This window comes from Anas acuta, chromosome 1, assembly GCF_963932015.1.
Source record: "Anas acuta chromosome 1, bAnaAcu1.1, whole genome shotgun sequence".
Classification (NCBI taxonomy): domain Eukaryota; kingdom Metazoa; phylum Chordata; class Aves; order Anseriformes; family Anatidae; genus Anas; species Anas acuta.
In genome coordinates, this window is record NC_088979.1 from 968,606 (window position 1) to 990,148 (window position 21,543).

General features: G+C 44.8%; 1 protein-coding gene and 1 long non-coding RNA gene across 2 annotated transcripts in view; both read left to right on the top strand.

The window, feature by feature from the left end:
* LOC137856291 (uncharacterized) overlaps positions 1-21,543 on the top strand; it is a 95,432-nt gene that overhangs the window by 65,836 nt on the left and 8,053 nt on the right. The window lies entirely within an intron of this gene.
* Positions 405-21,412, top strand: LOC137855247 (phosphoenolpyruvate carboxykinase [GTP], mitochondrial-like). The gene is made up of 5 exons (XM_068679329.1): positions 405-594; positions 2,452-2,640; positions 18,725-18,887; positions 20,909-21,127; positions 21,204-21,412. Exons 1-5 carry the CDS (start codon positions 412-414, stop codon positions 21,395-21,397), a joined length of 948 nt encoding a protein of 315 aa, XP_068535430.1. The 5' UTR covers positions 405-411; the 3' UTR covers positions 21,398-21,412.

The following is a 21,543-nucleotide window of genomic DNA, read 5'->3' on the forward strand; positions in this document are numbered from 1 at the left end:
GCTCAAAAACACGCAAAAACAGCCAATAAATGCCCAAAATCGCGCAAAAACACCTAAGAAACGCCGAAGAAACACCCCAAAACTCACAAAAACGCCCAAGAAAGACCCCAAAAATGCGCAATAACGCCCAAGAAATGCCCCAAAACACGCAAAAATGCCCAAAAACACACAAAAACACCATGAAACGCCCAAGAAACATGCAAAGACGCCCCAAAATGCGTAGAAATGCCCCAAGCTGTGCAAAAACGCCTAAGAAATGCCCAAAAAATGCGCAAAAACGCCCAAAAAATGCCCAAAAAATGTGCAAAAACGCCCAAGAAACGGCCAAATACCATCAAAAAATCCAAAAACACACATAAAACACCCCAAACCACCCCAAAACCAAACCAAAATGACCCAAAACACCCCTAAATGCACCCAAACTTCCCCAAAACCCCCCAAAAGGCCAAGGCAGTCGTGCAGCTCACCGACTCGCCCTACGTCGTGGCCTCCATGCGCATCATGACCTGTGTGGGCCACCAGATCTTCCCCTCGCGGCCACCGGGGACTTCGTCCGCTGCCTCCACTCCGTCGGCCGGCCCCTGCCCCTGCGAGGTGAGCCCTAATACCCAACCCCCCCCCAAAATACCCCAAAACACACAAAAATGCCCAAGAAACGACCCAAAAAACGTGCAAAAAACGCCCAGGAAATGCTCAAAACCACCCAAAAACACCCAATAAATGCCCCAAAACGTGCAAAAACGCCCAAGAAATGCCCAAGAAAGACCCCAAAACGCACAAAAACGCCAAGAAAGACCCCAAAAATACGCAAAAATGCCAAAGAAACTACCCTAAACGCGCAAAAACACCCAAGAAACGCGCAAAACGCCCAAGAAACGCCAAGAAATGCTCAGAAACGCCCAAGAAACACCCCAAATGCTCAAAAATCCCAAAGAAACGCCCATAAACACTCCAAAACGACTCAAAAACACCCCAAAATTACCCAAAACGACACAAAACCAAACAAAAATGAACCCAAAACACCCCCAAATGCCCCAAAACTCCCCAAACACCCCAAAAGGCCAAGGCGGGCGTGCAGCTCACCCTACGTCGTGGCCTCCATGCGCATCATGACCCACGTGGGCCACCAGATCTTCCCCTCGCTGGCCACCGGGGACTTCGTCCGTTGCCTCCACTCTGTCGGCCGGCCCCTGCCCCTGCGAGGTGAGCCCCAAAACAGGGAAAAACGCCCCAAAATCACCCCAAAACAGGCAAAAGCACTCCAAAAACACCCCAAAACAGGCAAGAATGCTCCCAAAACACCATAAACGCGCAAAAATGTCCAAAAAACACCATAAACTTGCAAAAACGCCCCCAAAACACCCCTAAAAGGCAAAAACGCCCACAAAACACGCAAGAACACCCAAGAAACGCGAAAAAACGCCCAAGAAACACCCAAGAAATGGCCAAAAACTTGCAAAACGCCCCAAAAGCCCAAGGAAACACCCAATAAACGCCTAAGAAATGTGCAAAAACGCCAAGAAACGCCGAAAAAACGCGCAAAAACGCCCAAGAAACGCCCAAAACTGCACAAAATGCACAAGAAACATGCAAAAACGCCTAAAAACGCCCAATAAATGCGCAAAACCGCCCAAGATGTGCCCAAAAAATGCAAAAACGCCCCCAAAGTGCCCCCAAAACTCCCATAAACGCGGAAAACCACTCAAAAAACACCCAAAACCATGCAAAAACACCCAGAAAACGCCCATAAACATTCAAAAATGCCAAAAAAGAAGCCCCAAAACAGACAAAAACACTCAAAAAGAGCCAAAAACACCTGAAAACCACCCCAAAACAGGCAAAAATGTCCAAAAACCACCCCAAAACAGGCAAAAATGCCCCCAAAACACCCCAAAACAGGCAGAAATGCCAAAAAACACCCATAAACCTGCAAAAATGCCCCCAAAACCACCCCAAACAGGCAAAACCACCGCAAAACCGCCCCAAAACCCACAAAAAAAACCACCAAAATAAAGCTAAAAAGAAACGCAAAATACATGAAACCACCTGAATTCATCCCAAAAATTGTTCTAATTTTTCACAGAGCCCCTTGTCAACGGGTGGCCATGCAACCCTGAGCGCACCCTGGTGGCCCAAATACCCCTAAATCCACCCCAAATCCTCCCCACAACACTCCAAAACGTGCAAAATACTCGCAAAAAAAAAAAGCAAAAAAAGCCAAAGAAAAGAACGAAAAGCCCCAAAAACCCTCAATTTGCCCCAAAACTTGACCCTCTTCTTTTTTTTACAGAACCTCTGGTCAACGGATGGCCCCACAACGACCTTGGTGGCCCAAAAACCCCTAAAAAATCCCTAAAAACACAAAAAATATCAAAAAACGGGGAAAAAAATGCAATATAAAAACAAAAATGCCTGAATTCACCCCAAAAATTGTTTTTATTTTTTTCACAGAACCCCTTGTCAACGGGTGGCCCTGCGACCCCGAGGCGCACCCTGGTGGCCCACGTCCCCGCCGAGCGCCGCATTGCGTCCTTCAGCAGCGGCTACAGGGGCAACTCGCTGCTGGGCAAGAAGTGCTTTGCCCTGCACATTGCCTCCCGCATGGCCCGCGACGAGGGCTGGCTGGCCGAGCACATGCTGGTGGGGGGCTGTTTTGGGGTGAAATACCCCTTTTTTGTTTTTTTTTGAGGATCTGGGTTGATTTTGGGGCGGTTTTGGGGTGGATTCATGCTTTTTTGTTTTTTTTTCTTCTGATCCCGTTCTTTATCTGCGCATCACCTCCCACATGGCCATGACAAAGGGCGGCTGGCCGAGCACATGCTGGTGGGGGGCGAGTTTGGGGTGAAATCACGGGATTTTGTTTTTTTATGAGGATCTGGGTTGATTTTAGGGTGGTTTTGAGGTGTTTTGGGGTCTTCGTTTGGTTGCGTTGGGTTCCCAATGGGTTTTATGGTGGTTGGGTGCAGGCTGTTGGTTTTGGAGAACATCAGGTAGTCTTAAGGGGGTTTTTTGGGCGGATACGTGTTTTTTTGTTGTTTTTTTTTTTCTTCTGATCCCGTTCTTTTTAGGGGTGTTTTAGACGTGTTTTGGGGTCTCCGTTAGGTTTTGTTGGGTTTTCCGTGGTCATCGTGGTGGAAAAAGGTAAATTGCGGGTTTTGGAGAACATCAGGTAGGTTAAGGGGACTTTTGGGGTGGATCTATGTTTTTGGGGGGTTTCTTTCATTTTTGGGGGTGATCCTGTTCTTGTTTGGGGTGTTTTTGACATGTTTTGGGGTCTCCGTTGGGTTTTAGTTTGGTTCTTGTTGGTCATCATGGTGGAAAAGGGTAAATTGCGGGTTTTGGAGAACATCAGGTAGGTTAAGGGTGGTTTTGGGATTGGATCCATGCTTTTTGGAGATTTTCTTCCAGTTTTGGGGGTGATCCTGTTCTTGTTTGGGGTGTTTTTGAGGTGTTTTGGGGTCTCCGTTGGGTTTAGTTGGTTTCTCGTTGGTCTTTAAGGTAAATGGGAGTGGATTGTGGGTTTTGGAGAACATCAGGGGAGTTTAAGTTTTTTTGGAAGGTGAATCTATGGTTTTGGGGGATTTCTTCTGTGTTTTAGGGTTTTCTTCTGTTCTTGGGGTGGTCCCGTTCTTTTTTGGGGTGTGTTTGACGTGTTTTGGGGTCTCCGTTGGGTTTCGTTGGGTTTTCTGTGGTCATCGTGGTAGAAAAGGGTAAATTGTGGGTTTTGGAGAACTTCAGGTAGGTTTAGGGGGACTTTTGGGGTGGATTCATGGTATTTGGGGTTTTCCTTCATTTTTGGGGGTGATCCTGTTCTTGTTTGGGGTGTTTTTGACGTGTTTTGGGGTCTTTGTTGGGTTTTAGTTGGGTTCTTGTTGTTCATCATGGTGAAAAAGTGTAAATTGTGGGTTTTGGAGAACATCAGGTAGGTTTAGGGGGACTTTTGGGTGGATCTATGGCTTTGGGGTTTTTCTTTCGGTTTTGGTGGTGATCCTGTTCTTTTTTGGGGTGTTTTTGAGGTGTTTTGGGGTCTCCATTGGGTTTTGTTGGGTTCTCGTTGGTCTTTAAGTTAAATGGGAGTGGATTGTGGGTTTTGGAGAAGATCAGGTGAGTTTAGGGTGGTTTGGGGGGAAATTCATAGGTTTTTGTTTTTCTTCTTCTGATCCCGTTCTTTTTTGGGGTGTTTTTGACGTGTTTTGGGGTCTCCCCTGGTTTCATTAGGTTTTCCATGGTCATCGTGGTGGAAAAGGGTAAGTTGTGGGTTTTGGAGAACTTCAGGTAGGTTTAGGGGGACTTTTGGGGTGGATTCATGGTATTTGGCGTTTTCGTTCGTTTTTGGTGGTGATCCCGTTCTTTTTTGGGGTGTTTTTGACGTGTTTTGGGGTCTCCGTTGGTTTTGTTGTGTTTTCATTGGTCTTTAAGGTAAATGGGAGTGGATTGTGGGTTTTGGAGAAGATCAGGTGAGTTTAGGGTGTTTTGGGGGGAAATTCATAGTTTTGGTTTTTTTTCCACCTTTCCGTACAGCTCGACATCTTCAGGCCGCCAGACCCTAACTACCCACATTAGGGTGGTTTTGGGATTGGATCCGTGGTTTTGGGGGATTTTCTTCCAGTTTTGGGGGTGATCCCATTCTTTTTTGGGGTGTGTTTGACGTGTTTTTGGGTCTCCGTTGGGTGTCGTTGGGTTTTCTGTGGTCATCATGGTGGAAAAGGGTAAATTGTGGGTTTTGGAGAACTTCAGGTAGGTTTAGGGGGACTTTTGGGTTGGATCTATGGCTTTGGGGTTTTTCTTTCGGTTTTGGTGGTGATCTTGTTCTTTTTTGGTTTTTTTTGAGGTGTTTTGGGGTCTCCGTTGGGTTTTGTTGGGTTCTCGTTGGTCTTTAAGGTAAATGGGAGTGGATTGTGGGTTTTGGAGAAGATCAGGTGAGTTTAGGGTGGTTTGGGGGGGGAATTCATAGTTTTTTGTTTTTCTTCTTCTGATCCCATTCTTTTATGGGGTGTTTTTGACGTGTTTTGGGGTCTCCGTTGGGTTTCGTTGGGTTTTCTGTAGTCATCGTGTAGGAAAAGGGTAAGTTGTGGGTTTTGGAGAACATCAGGTGAGTTTAAGGTTTTTTGGGGGTGAATCTATGGTTTTGGGGGATTTCTTTTGTGTCTTAGGTTTTTCTTCTCTTTTTGGGGTGGTCCCGTTCTTTTTTGGGATGTTTTTGACGTGTTTTGGGGTCTCCGTTGGGTTTTAGTTGGGTTCTTGTTGTTCATCATGGTGAAAAAGGGTAAAGTGTGGGTTTTGGAGAACATCAGGTGGGTTTAGAGGGACTTTTGGGTGGATTCACGGTATTTGGGGTTTTCTTTCGTTTTTGGTGGTGATCCTGTTCTTTTTTGGGATGTTTTTGACGTGTTTTGGGGTCTTTGTTGGGTTTTAGTTGGGTTCTTGTTGTTCATCATGGTGAAAAAGGGTAAAATGTGGGTTTTGGAGAACATCCGGTAGGTTTAGGGGGACTTTTGGATTGGATCTATGGCTTTGGGGTTTTTCTTTCGTTTTTTGGTGGTGATCCTGTTCTTTTTTGGTGTGTTTTTGACGTGTTTTGGGTCTCCGTTGGGTTTTGTTGTTTTTCCATGGCCATCGTGGTGGAAAAGGGTAAATTGCGGGTTTTGGAGAACTTCAGGTAGGTTTAGGGGGACTTTTGGGGTGGATTCATGGTATTTGGCGTTTTCTTTCATTTTTGGTGGTGATCCTGTTCTTTTTTGGGGTGTTTTTGACGTGTTTTGGGGTCTCCGTTGGGTTTTAGTTTGGTTCTCGTTGTTCATCATGGTGAAAAAGTGTAAATTGCGGGTTTTGGAGAACATCCGGTAGGTTTAGGGGGTCTTTTGGGGTGGATCTATGGCTTTGGGGGTTTTCTTTCGTTTTTGGTGGTGATCCTGTTCTTTTTTGGGGTGTTTTTGACATGTTTTGGGGTCTCCGTTGGGTTTTGTTGGGTTCTCGTTGGTCTTTACGGTAAATGGGAGTGGATTGTGGGTTTTGGAGAAGATCAGGCGAGTTTAGGGTAGTTTTGGGGGAAATTCATAGTTTTTTGTTTTTTTTTCTTCTGATCCCGTTCTTTTTTGGGGTGTTTTTGACGTGTTTTGGGGTCTCTGTTGTGTTTTGTTGGGTTTCCATTGGGTTTTATGGTGGTTGGGAGTGGATTGTACATTTAGGAGAACATCAGGTAGGTTTAAGTTTTTTTTGGGGGTTAAATCACGTTTCATTGGGTTTTCCGTGGTCATCGTGGTGGAAAAGGGTAAATTGCGGGTTTTGGAGAACTTCATGTAGGTTTAGGGGGACTTTTGGGGTGGATTCATGGTATTTGGCGTTTTCTTTCGTTTTTGGTGGTGATCCTGTTCTTTTTTGGGGTGTTTTTGACGTGTTTTGGGGTCTCCGTTGGGTTTTAGTTTGGTTCTTGTTGTTCATCATGGTGAAAAAGTGTAAATTGCGGGTTTTGGAGAACATCAGGTAGGTTAAGGGGGATTTTTGGGGTAGATTCATTTTTTTGGGTTTTTTCTTCTGTTTTTTTGGGGTGGTCCCTTCCTTTTTTGTTTTTTTTTCAGGTGTTTTGGGGTCTCTGTTGGTTTTGTTGGGTTATCGTTGTTCTTTAAGGTAAATGGGAGTGGATTGTGGGTTTTGGAGAAGATCAGGTGAGTTTAGGGTGGTTTTGGGGGGAAAATTTATAGTTTTTTGTTTTTTTTCCTCTGATCCCGTTCTTTTTTGGGGTGTTTTTGACGTGTTTTGGGGTCTCTGTTGTGTTTTGTTGGGTTTCCATTGGGTTTTATGGTGGTTGGGAGTGGATTGTACATTTAGGAGAACATCAGGTAGGTTTAAGGTTTTTTGGGGGTTAATATCACGTTTTTTCTTCTGATCCAGTTCACTTTTGGGGTGTTTTTGACATGTTTTGGGGTCTCCGTTGGGTTTTGTTGAGTTATCGTTGTTCTTTAAGGTAAATGGGAGTGGATTGTGGGTTTTGGAGAAGATCAGACGAGTTTAGGGTAGTTTGGGGGGGAAATTCATAGTTTTTTGGTTTTTTTGGGGTGGTCCCGTTCTTTTTTGGGTGTTTTTGACGTGTTTTGGGGTCTCCGTTGGGTTTCGTTGGGTTTTCTGTGGTCATCGTGTTGGAAAAGGGTAAGTTGTGGGTTTTGGAGAACATCAGGTGAGTTTAAGGTTTTTTGGGGGGTGAATCTATGGTTTTGGGGATTTCTTTTGTGTCTTAGGTTTTTCTTCTCTTTTTGGGGTGGTCCCGTTCTTTTTTGGGATGTTTTTGACGTGTTTTGGGGTCTCCGTTGGGTTTTAGTTGGGTTCTTGTTGTTCATCATGGTGAAAAAGGGTAAAGTGTGGGTTTTGGAGAACATCAGGTGGGTTTAGAGGGACTTTTGGGGTGGATTCACGGTATTTGGGGTTTTCTTTCGTTTTTGGTGGTGATCCTGTTCTTTTTTGGGATGTTTTTGACGTGTTTTGGGGTCTTTGTTGGGTTTTAGTTGGGTTCTTGTTGTTCATCATGGTGAAAAAGGGTAAAATGTGGGTTTTGGAGAACATCCGGTAGGTTTAGGGGGACTTTTGGATTGGATCTATGGCTTTGGGGTTTTTCTTTCGTTTTTGGTGGTGATCCTGTTCTTTTTTGGTGTGTTTTTGACGTGTTTTGGGGTCTCCGTTGGGTTTTGTTGTTTTTCCATGGCCATCGTGGTGGAAAAGGGTAAATTGCGGGTTTTGGAGAACTTCAGGTAGGTTTAGGGGGACTTTTGGGGTGGATTCATGGTATTTGGCGTTTTCTTTCATTTTTGGTGGTGATCCTGTTCTTTTTTGGGGTGTTTTTGACGTGTTTTGGTGTCTCCGTTGGGTTTTAGTTTGGTTCTCGTTGTTCATCATGGTGAAAAAGTGTAAATTGCGGGTTTTGGAGAACATCCGGTAGGTTTAGGGGGTCTTTTGGGGTGGATCTATGGCTTTGGGGGTTTTCTTTCGTTTTTGGTGGTGATCCTGTTCTTTTTTGGGGTGTTTTTGACATGTTTTGGGGTCTCCGTTGGGTTTTGTTGGGTTCTCGTTGGTCTTTACGGTAAATGGGAGTGGATTGTGGGTTTTGGAGAAGATCAGGCGAGTTTAGGGTAGTTTTGGGGGGAAAATCATAGTTTTTTGTTTTTTTTTCTTCTGATCCCGTTCTTTTTTGGGGTGTTTTTGACGTGTTTTGGGGTCTCTGTTGTGTTTTGTTGGGTTTCCATTGGGTTTTATGGTGGTTGGGAGTGGATTGTACATTTAGGAGAACATCAGGTAGGTTTAAGTTTTTTTTGGGGGTTAAATCACGTTTCATTGGGTTTTCCGTGGTCATCGTGGTGGAAAAGGGTAAATTGCGGGTTTTGGAGAACTTCATGTAGGTTTAGGGGGACTTTTGGGGTGGATTCATGGTATTTGGCGTTTTCTTTCGTTTTTGGTGGTGATCCTGTTCTTTTTGGGGTGTTTTTGACGTGTTTTGGGGTCTCCGTTGGGTTTTAGTTGGGTTCTTGTTGTTCTCACATGGTGAAAAAGTGTAAATTGCGGGTTTTGGAGAACATCAGGTAGGTTAATGGGGACTTTTGGGTAGATTCATGGTTTTGGGGGTTTTCTTCTGTTTTTTTTTGGGGTGGTCCCGTTCTTTTTTGGGGATTTTTGAGGTGTTTTGGGGTCTCCGTTGGGTTTCGTTGGGTTTTCTGTGGTCATCGTGTTGGAAAAGGGTAAGTTGTGGGTTTTGGAGAACATCAGGTGAGTTTAAGGTTTTTTGGGGGGTGAATCTATGGTTTTGGGGGATTTCTTTTGTGTCTTAGGTTTTTCTTCTCTTTTTGGGGTGTCCCGTTCTTTTTGGGATGTTTTTGACGTGTTTTGGGGTCTCCGTTGGGTTTTAGTTGGGTTCTTGTTGTTCATCATGGTGAAAAAGGGTAAAGTGTGGGTTTTGGAGAACATCTGGTAGGTTTAGGGGGACTTTTGGATTGGATCTATGGCTTTGGGGTTTTTCTTTCGTTTTGGTGGTGATCCTGTTCTTTTTTGGGATGTTTTTGACGTGTTTTGGGGTCTCCGTTGGGTTTTGTTGTTTTTTTCCATGGCCATCGTGGTGGAAAAGGGTAAATTGCAGGTTTTGGAGAACTTCAGGTAGGTTTAGGGGGACTTTTGGGGTGGATTCATGGTATTTGGCGTTTTCCTTCATTTTTGGTGGTGATCCTGTTCTTTTTTGGGTGTTTTTGACGTGTTTTGGGGTCTCCGTTGGGTTTTAGTTGGGTTCTTGTTGTTCATCATGGTGAAAAAGTGTAAATTGCGGGTTTTGGAGAACATCAGGTAGGTTAAGGGGGACTTTTGGGGTAGATTCATTATTTTGGGTTTTTTTCTTCTGTTTTTTTTGGGGTGGTCCCTTCCTTTTTTGTTTTTTTTTTTTTTTTTCAGGTGTTTTGGGGTCTCTGTTGGGTTTTGTTGGGTTCTCGTTGGTCTTTAAGGTAAATGGAGTGGATTGTGGGTTTTGGAGGAGATCAGGTGAGTTTAGGGTAGTTTTTGGGGGGAAATTCATAGTTTTTTGCTTTTTTTCTTCTGATCCCGTTCTTTTTTGGGGTGTGTTTGACGTGTTTTGGGGTCTCCGTTGGGTTTCATTGGGTTTTCCGTGGTCATCATGGTGGAAAAGGGTAAAGTGTGGGTTTTGGAGAACTTCAAATAGGTTTAGGGTTTTTTTGGGGTGGATTCGTTGTATTTGGGTTTTCCTTCATTTTTGGGGGTGATCCTGTTCTTGTTTGGGGTGTTTTTGACGTGTTTTTGGGTCTTTGTTGGGTTTTAGTTGGGTTCTTGATGTTCATCATGGTGGAAAAGTGTAAATTGTGGGTTTTGGAGAACATCCGTAGGTTTAGGGGGTCTTTTGGGGTGGATCTATGGCTTTGGGGGTTTTCTTTCGTTTTTGGTGGTGATCCTGTTCTTTTTTGGGGTGTTTTTGACGTGTTTTGGGGTCTCCGTTGGGTTTTGTTGGGTTCTCGTTGGTCTTTACGGTAAATGGGAGTGGATTGTGGGTTTTGGAGAAGATCAGGCGAGTTTAGGGTAGTTTTGGGGGGAAAATCATAGTTTTTTGTTTTTTTTTCTTCTGATCCCGTTCTTTTTTGGGGTGTTTTTGACGTGTTTTGGGGTCTCTGTTGTGTTTTGTTGGGTTTCCATTGGGTTTTATGGTGGTTGGGAGTGGATTGTACATTTAGGAGAACATCAGGTAGGTTTAAGGTTTTTTTGGGGTTAAATCACGTTTTTTCTTCTGATCCAGTTCACCTTTGGGTGTTTTTGACATGTTTTGGGGTCTCCGTTGGGTTTTGTTGAGTTATCGTTGTTCTTTAAGGTAAATGGGAGTGGATTGTGGGTTTTGGAGAAGATCAGGTGAGTTTAGGGTGGTTTTGGGGGAAATTCATAGTTTTTTGCTTTTTTTCCTCTGATCCCGTTTTTTTCGGGGTGTTTTTGACGTGTTTTGGGGTCTCCGTTGGGTTTTGTTGTTTTTTTCCATGGTCATCGTGGTGGAAAAGGGTAAGTTGTGGGTTTTGGAGAACTTCAGGTAGGTTTAGGGGGACTTTTGGGGTGGATTCATGGTATTTGGCGTTTTCTTTCATTTTTGGTGGTGATCCTGTTCTTTTTTGGGGTGTTTTTGACGTGTTTTGGGGTCTCCATTGGGTTTTAGTTGGGTTCTTGTTGTTCACCATGGTGAAAAAGGGTAAAGTGTGGGTTTTGGAGAACATCCGGTAGGTTTAGGGGGACTTTTGGATTGGATCTATGCTTTGGGGTTTTTCTTTCGTTTTTGGTGGTGATCCTGTTCTTTTTTGGTGTGTTTTTGACGTGTTTTGGGTCTTCGTTGGGTTTTGTTGTTTTTTTGTCCTGGGTCTGTCCCCTCCCAGCTCTTACTGCACCCCCAGCCTGCCCGTTGGCAGGACAGAGCAAAAGGCTGGGATGTCCTTGGCTTAGTATAAGCACTGCTCTGCAACAATTAAAGCATCGGGGTGTTATCAGCACTCTTCTCATCCTAAGCCAAAACACAGCATTCCACCAGCTACTAGGAAGAAAATTAATTCTGTGCTAACTGAAACCAGGACATTTTTCCATGGCCATCGTGGTGGAAAAGGGTAAATTGCGGGTTTTGGAGAACTTCAGGTATGTTTAGGGGGACTTTTGGGGTGGATTCATGGTATTTGGCGTTTTCTTTCGTTTTTGGTGGTGATCCTGTTCTTTTTTGGGATGTTTTTGACGTGTTCTGGGGTCTCCGTTGGGTTTTAGTTGGGTTCTTGTTGTTCATCATGGTGAGAAAGTGTAAATTGCGGGTTTTGGAGAACATCAGGTAGGTTAAGGGGGACTTTTGGGGTAGATTCATTATTTTGGGTTTTTTTCTTCTGTTTTTTTGGGGGTGGTCCCTTCCTTTTTTGTTTTTTTTTCAGGTGTTTTGGGGTCTCTGTTGGGTTTTGTTGGGTTATCGTTGTTCTTTAAGGTAAATGGGAGTGGATTGTGGGTTTTGGAGGAGATCAGGTGAGTTTAGGGTAGTTTTGGGGGGAAATTCATAGTTTTTTGCTTTTTTTCTTCTGATCCCGTTCTTTTTTGGGTGTGTTTGACGTGTTTTGGGGTCTCCGTTGGGTTTCATTGGGTTTTCCGTGGTCATCATGGTGGAAAAGGGTAAAGTGTGGGTTTTGGAGAACTTCAAATAGGTTTAGGGTTTTTTTGGGGTGGATTCGTTGTATTTGGGTTTTCCTTCATTTTTGGGTGATCCTGTTCTTGTTTGGGGTGTTTTTGACGTGTTTTGGGGTCTCCGTTGGGTTTTAGTTGGGTTCTTGATGTTCATCATGGTGGAAAAGTGTAAATTGTGGGTTTTGGAGAACATCAGGTAGGTTTAGGGGGTCTTTTGGGGTGGATCTATGGCTTTGGGGGTTTTCTTTCGTTTTTGGTGGTGATCCTGTTCTTTTTTGGGGTGTTTTTGACATGTTTTGGGGTCTCCGTTGGGTTTTGTTGGGTTCTCGTTGGTCTTTACGGTAAATGGGAGTGGATTGTGGGTTTTGGAGAAGATCAGACGAGTTTAGGGTAGTTTGGGGGGGAAATTCATAGTTTTTTGGTTTTTTTTGGGGTGGTCCCGTTCTTTTTTGGGGTGTTTTTGACGTGTTTTGGGGTCTCCGTTGGGTTTCGTTGGGTTTTCTGTGGTCATCGTGTTGGAAAAGGGTAAGTTGTGGGTTTTGGAGAACATCAGGTGAGTTTAAGGTTTTTTGGGGGGTGAATCTATGGTTTTGGGGGATTTCTTTTGTGTCTTAGGTTTTTCTTCTCTTTTTGGGGTGGTCCCGTTCTTTTTTGGGATGTTTTTGACGTGTTTTGGGGTCTCCGTTGGGTTTTAGTTGGGTTCTTGTTGTTCATCATGGTGAAAAAGGGTAAAATGTGGGTTTTGGAGAACATCCGGTAGGTTTAGGGGGACTTTTGGATTGGATCTATGGCTTTGGGGTTTTTCTTTCGTTTTTGGTGGTGATCCTGTTCTTTTTTGGTGTGTTTTTGACGTGTTTTGGGGTCTCCGTTGGGTTTTGTTGTTTTTTCCATGGCCATCGTGGTGGAAAAGGGTAAATTGCAGGTTTTGGAGAACTTCAGGTAGGTTTAGGGGGACTTTTGGGGTGGATTCATGGTATTTGGCGTTTTCTTTCGTTTTTGGTGGTGATCCTGTTCTTTTTTGGGGTGTTTTTGACGTGTTTTGGGGTCTCCGTTGGGTTTTAGTTTGGTTCTTGTTGTTCATCATGGTGAAAAAGTGTAAATTGCGGGTTTTGGAGAACATCAGGTAGTTTAAGGGGGACTTTTGGGGTAGATTCATTTTTTTGGGTTTTTTTCTTCTGTTTTTTTTGGGGTGGTCCCTTCCTTTTTTGTTTTTTTTTCAGGTGTTTTGGGGTCTCTGTTGGGTTTTGTTGGGTTATCGTTGTTCTTTAAGGTAAATGGGAGTGGATTGTGGGTTTTGGAGAAGATCAGGTGAGTTTAGGGTGGTTTTGGGGGGAAAATTTATAGTTTTTTGTTTTTTTTCCTCTGATCCCGTTCTTTTTTGGGGTGTTTTTGACGTGTTTTGGGGTCTCTGTTGTGTTTTGTTGGGTTTCCATTGGGTTTTATGGTGGTTGGGAGTGGATTGTACATTTAGGAGAACATCAGGTAGGTTTAAGGTTTTTTGGGGGGTTATATCACGTTTTTTCTTCTGATCCAGTTCACTTTTGGGGTGTTTTTGACATGTTTTGGGGTCTCCGTTGGGTTTTGTTGAGTTATCGTTGTTCTTTAAGGTAAATGGGAGTGGATTGTGGGTTTTGGAGAAGATCAGACGAGTTTAGGGTAGTTTGGGGGGGAAATTCATAGTTTTTTGGTTTTTTTTGGGGTGGTCCCGTTCTTTTTTGGGGTGTTTTTGACGTGTTTTGGGGTCTCCGTTGGGTTTCGTTGGGTTTTCTGTGGTCATCGTGTTGGAAAAGGGTAAGTTGTGGGTTTTGGAGAACATCAGGTGAGTTTAAGGTTTTTTGGGGGGTGAATCTATGGTTTTGGGGGATTTCTTTTGTGTCTTAGGTTTTTCTTCTCTTTTTGGGGTGGTCCCGTTCTTTTTTGGGATGTTTTTGACGTGTTTTGGGGTCTCCGTTGGGTTTTAGTTGGGTTCTTGTTGTTCATCATGGTGAAAAAGGGTAAAATGTGGGTTTTGGAGAACATCCGGTAGGTTTAGGGGGACTTTTGGATTGGATCTATGGCTTTGGGGTTTTTCTTTCGTTTTTGGTGGTGATCCTGTTCTTTTTTGGTGTGTTTTTGACGTGTTTTGGGGTCTCCGTTGGGTTTTGTTGTTTTTTCCATGGCCATCGTGGTGGAAAAGGGTAAATTGCAGGTTTTGGAGAACTTCAGGTAGGTTTAGGGGGACTTTTGGGGTGGATTCATGGTATTTGGCGTTTTCTTTCGTTTTTGGTGGTGATCCTGTTCTTTTTTGGGATGTTTTTGACGTGTTCTGGGGTCTCCGTTGGGTTTTAGTTGGGTTCTTGTTGTTCATCATGGTGAGAAAGTGTAAATTGCGGGTTTTGGAGAACATCAGGTAGGTTAAGGGGGACTTTTGGGGTAGATTCATTATTTTGGGTTTTTTTCTTCTGTTTTTTTTGGGGGTGGTCCCTTCCTTTTTTGTTTTTTTTTTCAGGTGTTTTGGGGTCTCTGTTGGGTTTTGTTGGGTTATCGTTGTTCTTTAAGGTAAATGGGAGTGGATTGTGGGTTTTGGAGGAGATCAGGTGAGTTTAGGGTAGTTTTGGGGGGAAATTCATAGTTTTTTGCTTTTTTTCTTCTGATCCCGTTCTTTTTTGGGGTGTGTTTGACGTGTTTTGGGGTCTCCGTTGGGTTTCATTGGGTTTTCCGTGGTCATCATGGTGGAAAAGGGTAAAGTGTGGGTTTTGGAGAACTTCAAATAGGTTTAGGGTTTTTTTGGGGTGGATTCGTTGTATTTGGGGTTTTCCTTCATTTTTGGGGTGATCCTGTTCTTGTTTGGGGTGTTTTTGACGTGTTTTGGGGTCTCCGTTGGGTTTTAGTTGGGTTCTTGATGTTCATCATGGTGGAAAAGTGTAAATTGTGGGTTTTGGAGAACATCAGGTAGGTTTAGGGGGTCTTTTGGGGTGGATCTATGGCTTTGGGGGTTTTCTTTCGTTTTTGGTGGTGATCCTGTTCTTTTTTGGGGTGTTTTTGACATGTTTTGGGGTCTCCGTTGGGTTTTGTTGGGTTCTCGTTGGTCTTTACGGTAAATGGGAGTGGATTGTGGGTTTTGGAGAAGATCAGACGAGTTTAGGGTAGTTTGGGGGGGAAATTCATAGTTTTTTGGTTTTTTTTGGGGTGGTCCCGTTCTTTTTTGGGGTGTTTTTGACGTGTTTTGGGGTCTCCGTTGGGTTTCGTTGGGTTTTCTGTGGTCATCGTGTTGGAAAAGGGTAAGTTGTGGGTTTTGGAGAACATCAGGTGAGTTTAAGGTTTTTTGGGGGGTGAATCTATGGTTTTGGGGGATTTCTTTTGTGTCTTAGGTTTTTCTTCTCTTTTTGGGGTGGTCCCGTTCTTTTTTGGGATGTTTTTGACGTGTTTTGGGGTCTCCGTTGGGTTTTAGTTGGGTTCTTGTTGTTCATCATGGTGAAAAAGGGTAAAATGTGGGTTTTGGAGAACATCCGGTAGGTTTAGGGGGACTTTTGGATTGGATCTATGGCTTTGGGGTTTTTCTTTCGTTTTTGGTGGTGATCCTGTTCTTTTTTGGTGTGTTTTTGACGTGTTTTGGGGTCTCCGTTGGGTTTTGTTGTTTTTTCCATGGCCATCGTGGTGGAAAAGGGTAAATTGCAGGTTTTGGAGAACTTCAGGTAGGTTTAGGGGGACTTTTGGGGTGGATTCATGGTATTTGGCGTTTTCTTTCGTTTTTGGTGGTGATCCTGTTCTTTTTTGGGGTGTTTTTGACGTGTTTTGGGGTCTCCGTTGGGTTTTAGTTTGGTTCTTGTTGTTCATCATGGTGAAAAAGTGTAAATTGCGGGTTTTGGAGAACATCAGGTAGTTTAAGGGGGACTTTTGGGGTAGATTCATTTTTTGGGTTTTTTTCTTCTGTTTTTTTTGGGGTGGTCCCTTCCTTTTTTGTTTTTTTTTCAGGTGTTTTGGGGTCTCTGTTGGGTTTTGTTGGGTTATCGTTGTTCTTTAAGGTAAATGGGAGTGGATTGTGGGTTTTGGAGAAGATCAGGTGAGTTTAGGGTGGTTTTGGGGGGAAAATTTATAGTTTTTTGTTTTTTTTCCTCTGATCCCGTTCTTTTTTGGGGTGTTTTTGACGTGTTTTGGGGTCTCTGTTGTGTTTTGTTGGGTTTCCATTGGGTTTTATGGTGGTTGGGAGTGGATTGTACATTTAGGAGAACATCAGGTAGGTTTAAGGTTTTTTGGGGGGTTATATCACGTTTTTTCTTCTGATCCAGTTCACTTTTGGGGTGTTTTTGACATGTTTTGGGGTCTCCGTTGGGTTTTGTTGAGTTATCGTTGTTCTTTAAGGTAAATGGGAGTGGATTGTGGGTTTCGGAGAAGATCAGGTGAGTTTAGGGTGGTTTGGGGGGGAAATTCATAGTTTTTTGCTTTTTTTCCTCTGATCCCGTTTTTTTGGGGGTGTTTTTGACGTATTTTGGGGTCTCCGTTGGGTTTCGTTGTTTTTTCCATGGTCATCGTGGTGGAAAAGGGTAAATTGTGGGTTTTAGAAAACATTAGGTAGGTTTAGGGGGACTTTTGGGGTGGATCTATGGCTTTGGGGTTTTTCTTTCGGTTTTGGTGGTGATCCCGTTCTTTTTTGGGGTGTTTTTGAAGTGTTTTGGGGTCTCCGTTGGGTTTTGTTGGGTTATCGTTGTTCTTTAAGGTAAATGGGAGTGGATTGTGGGTTTTGGAGAAGATATGGGGAGTTTAGGGTGGTTTTGGGGGGAAATTCATAGTTTTTTGTTGTTGTTTTTTTTTTCTTATTATCCCGTTCTTTTTTGAGGTGTTTTTGACGTGTTTTGTGGTCTCCTTTGGGTTTTGTTTGGTTCTTGTTGTTCATCATGGTGAAAAAGGGTAAATTCTGATTTTTGGAGAACATCAGGTAGGTTTTAAGTTTTTTGGGGGGTGAAATCATTTAATTTTGATTTTTTTTTTTTTGGATCTGGGTTGATTTTGGGGTGGTTTTGAGGTGTTTTGCGGTCTTCATTGTGTTTCGTTGTGTTCTTGTTGGTCATTATGGTGAATGGGATTGAAATGTGGGATTTGGAGAAGATCAGGTGAGTTTAGGGTGGTTTTGGGGGGATATTCATGGTTTTTGTTTTTGTTTTTTTCTTCATACCTAGTTCTTTTTTTTTTTTTTTTTTTTTTTTTTTTTTTTTTGACGTGTTTTGGGGTCTCTGTTGGGTTTTGTTGGGTTTCCTTTGGGTTTTATGGTGGTTGGGAGTGGGTTGTGGGTTTTTTTAGAAGATCAGGTGAGTTTAGGGTGGTTTTGGGGTTGGATCCATGCTTTTTGGGGATTTTCTTCCAGTTTTGGGAGTGATTCCTTTCTTTTTTGGGGCGTTTTTGACATTTTTGCGGTCATTTCTGGTGGATTTGGGGTTCTGGGAGTGGATTTGGTGCTGTTTCTGGTGGATTTGGGGAGGTTTCTGGCGTATTTGGGGCCGTTTAGGGTGGCTTTTGTGTTCTGGGGGGTGGATTTGGGACCATTTCTGGTGGATTTGGGTCCCTTTTGGGTGGCTTTGGGGCTGTTTCTGGTGGATTTGGGGTTCTGAGGAGTGGATTTGGGACCGTTTCTGGTGGATTTGGGGCTGTTTTGGGTGGATTTGGGGCCATTTCTGGTGGCTTTGTGCTTCTGGGGGTGGATTTGGGGCCATTTCTGGTGGATTTGGGGTTCTGGGGAGTGGATTTGGGGCTGTTTCTGGTGGATTTGTGGTTCTGGGGAGTGGATTTGGGGCCGTTTTGGGTGGCTTTGGGGTTCTGGGGGTGGATTTGATGCCATTTCTGGTGGATTTGGGCTTCTGGGGGTGGCTTTGGGGATGTTTCTGTTGAGTTTGGGGCCGTTTTGGGTGGCTTTGAGGCCGTTTTGGGTGTCTTTGGGACCATTTCTGGTGGCTTTGTGCTTCTGGGGGTGGGTTTAGGACCGTTTTGGGTGTCTTTGGGGCCATTTCTGGTGGCTTTGGGCTTCTGGGGATGGATTTGAGGCCATTTCTGGTGGATTTGGGGAGGTTTCTGGTGGATTTGGGGTTCTGGGGGTGGTTGCGGTAGGTTTCTGGTGGATTTGGGACTGTTTCTGGTGGATTTGGGCTTCTGGGGGTGGATTTGGGGCCATTTTGGGTGGCTTTGGGCTTCTGGGCGTGGATTTGGGGTCGTTTTTGGTGGATTTGGGGTTCTGGGTGTGGCTTTGGGGCCTTATCTGGTGGATTTGGGACCTTTTCTGGTGGCTTTGCGCTTCTGCAGGTGTATTTGGGGCCTTTTCTGGTGGATTTGGGACCGTTTCTGGTGGATTTGGGGCCATTTCTGGTGAATTTGGGGTTCTGGGGAGTGGATTTGGGGCCGTTTCTGGTAGATTTGGGGTTCTGGGTGTGGCTTTGGGGCCTTATCTGGTGGATTTGGGGCTGTTTCTGGTGGATTTGGGCTTCTGGGGTGGCTTTGGGGCCGTTTTGGGTGGCTTTAGGACCATTGTGGGTGGCTTTGGAGTTCTGGGGTGTGGATTTGGGGCCATTTCTGGTGGATTTGGGGCTGTTTCTGGTGGATTTGGGGCCATTTCTGGTGGATTTGGGCTTTCTGGGGGGTGGCTTTGGGGCCATTTCTGGTGGATTTGGGCTTATGGGGGGTGGATTTGGGGCCATTTCTGGTGGATTTGGGCTTTCTGGGGGGTGGATTTGGGGCCATTTCTGGTGGATTTGGGGTTCTGGGGGGTGGATTTGGGGACGTTTCTGGTGGATTTGGTGCCGTTTCTGGTGGACTTGGGGCTGTTTCTGGTGGATTTGGGGTTCTGGTGGTGGATTTGGGGCCATTTCTTGTTGGTTTGGGGCTGTTTTGGGTGGCTTAGGGCTTCTGGGGGTGGATTTGGGACCATTTCTGCTGGATTTGGGGCCGTTTTGGGTGGCTTTGAGGCCGTTTTGAGCGGATTTGGCTTCTGGGGTTGGCTTTGGGGCCGTTCCTGGTGCCTTTGGGGTTCTTTGGGGTGCCCCCCACGGTGGTGGCCACCTTCTCCACCCCACCCCACCCCACCCCACAGATTTTGGGAGTGACTTCCCCCAGCGGCCGGAAGCGTTATATGTCTGCCGCCTTCCCCAGCGCCTGCGGCAAGACCAACTTGGCCATGATGACCCCGGCCCTACCCGGCTGGCGCATCCACTGCGTGGGCGACGACATCGCCTGGATGAAGTTTGACGCTGAAGGTGGGGTCTTCTTCTGGAGTGGGGTGGGTTTTGGGTTTTTTTGGGTGGTTTTCTTCAGGAAAAATAGAGATATTTGGGATTTTGGACCTCAAAAACCCCAAAAGTTCCAGCTTTGATGTCCTAAAGTTGGTGGATTTCCATATTTTGGTTCTTCTTGGACGTCCTCTTCACGATGACCATGAGTGGTTGGGTTTTGGGGTCTTTTGGGTGTTTTTTTCTTAATGAAAAATATAGATATTTGGGGTTTTGGACCTCAAAACCCCAAAATTTCCATTTTTGATGTCCCCAACTTGGTGGATCTCCATATTTTCGTTCTTCTTGGTCTTCTTCATGAAGATCTTTTTTTTTTTGGGTCTTCTTGGTCATCCTCTTCATTATGACCATGGGTGGGTGGGTTTTGGGGTCTTCTTGGTGTTTTTTTTTTCATGAAGACCACAAAAATTTGGGTTTTCGGACCTCAGAAACCCCAAAATTTCCATTTTTGATGTCGTGATGTTGGTGGATCTCCATATTTTGGTTCTTCTTGGTCATCGTCTTCATGATGACCATGGATGGTTGGGTTTTGGGGTCTTCTTGGTGGTCTTCTTCATGAAGACCATGGGTTTTGGGGTCTTCTTGGTCATCTTCTTCATGAAGACCACAGATATTTGGGGTTTTGGACCTCCGAAACCCCAAAAGTTCCATCTTCGGTGTCTTGATGTTGGTGGATCTCCATATTTTGGTTCTTTTTGGACGTCCTCTTCATGAAAATCATGTTTTTTGGGGTTTTCTTGGACGTCCTCTTCATGATGACCATGGATGGTTGGGTTTTGGGGTCTTCTTGGTGGTTTTCTTCAGGAAAAATATAGGTATTTGGGTTTTTGGACCTCAAAAACCCCAAAAGTTCCAGCTTTGATGTCCTAAAGTTGGTGGATCTCCATATTTTTGTTCTTCTTGGACGTCCTCTTCACGATGACCATGGGTTTTGGGGTCTTCTTGGTGGTCTTCTTCATGAAAAATCTAGATATTTGGGTTTTTGGACCTCAAAAAAACCAAAATTTCCATCTTTGATGTCAAAAAGTTGGTGGATCTCCATATTTTGGGTCTTCTTGGTCGTCCTCTTCACGATGACCATGGCTTTTAGGGTTTTTGGGTCATCTTCTTCATGAAGACCATGGATTTTTGGGTCTTCTTGGCCGTCCTCTTCACAACGATCATGAATTTTTGGGTTTTTGGGTCATCTCCTTCATAATGACCATGGCTTTTTGGGTCTTCTTGGCCGTCCTCTTCATGAAGACCATAGGTTTTGGGGTTTTTGGGTCATCTTCTTCACGAAGATCATGGGTTTTTGGGTCTTCTTGGTGATCTTCTTCATGACAACCATGGGTTTTGGGATTTTTGGGTCATCTTCTTCACAAAGACCATGTTGTTTTGGGTCTTCTTGGTCTTCTTCTTCACGACAACCATGGGTTTTGGGGTTTTTGGGTCATCTTCTTCATGAAGACCATGGATTTTTGGGTATTCTTGGTCGTCCTCTTCATGACAACCATGTAGTTTTAGGTTTTTGGGGTCTTCTTCTTCGTGATGAACGTGGCTGGTTGGGTTTTGGGGTCATCTTTTTCATGAAGACCATGTTTTTTTGGGTCTTCTTGGTTGTCCTCTTCAAGAAGACCATGGCTTTTTGGGTCTTCTTGGTTGTTGTATTCATGAAGACCATGGGTTTTGGGGTCTTCTTGGTTGTCTTCTTTATGAAGACCACAAAAATTTGGGTTTTTGGACCTCAAAAACCCCAAAAGTTCCATCTTTGATGTCCTAAAATTGGCGGATCTCCATATTTTGGGTCTTCTTGGTCGTCCTCTTCACGACAACCATGAATTCTTGGGTTTTTGGGTCATCTCCTTCACGAATACCACATTTTTTTGCTTCTTCTTGGCCGTCCTCTTCCCAAACACCCCATTTTTTCGCTTCTTTTCTTTTTTTTTAATTTTTTTTTGTCCTTTTCGTCATTTTTCTCCTACCATGTTCCCCCGCACCCTCTGCAGGTCACCTCCGGGCCATCAACACCGAACGCGGCTTTTTCAGGGTGGCCCTGGGGACCTCGGCCAAGACCAACCCCAACGCCATGGCCACCATCGCCTGCAACACCATCTTCACCAACGTCGGCCACACCAGTGACAGCGGCGTCTACTGGGAGGTCCTCGACCAATCCCTGCCCTCCGGCGTCACCCTCACCTCCTGGTTGGGCCAACTGTGGTCCCCCGGTAAGCCCCGCCCACCCATTTTGCATAATGGATCATTTTCTGTCCCATTTATGGTGTTTTTCGCCCCAAAATTTAGGAGATACTCAACCCTGCGCCCACCCCAACTCCTGCTTCTGCACGCCGGCCCACCAGTGTTCCTCTGCAGCCATGGCTGGAGGAGCGTGGGGAGCACGGTGGCGCCTGCCCAGGGCTGTGCCCTGTTCCCCAGCCATCTCCCGGGGGCACCCACCCTGCTGGCTGTCCGTACTATTCACCAGTGCACAGTTGTAGGTGCTGTTCATGGAATGCAAGTGGAGATGGATGTGGGTTCTGTCTATGTAATGGATGACTTTGGTGACATTGAAGACCTCAAAGGTTGGGATGAGGACTTCGTCCTGGTCCTGGGAGAAGGAGAAGCTCCTGATGGAGACACCGTA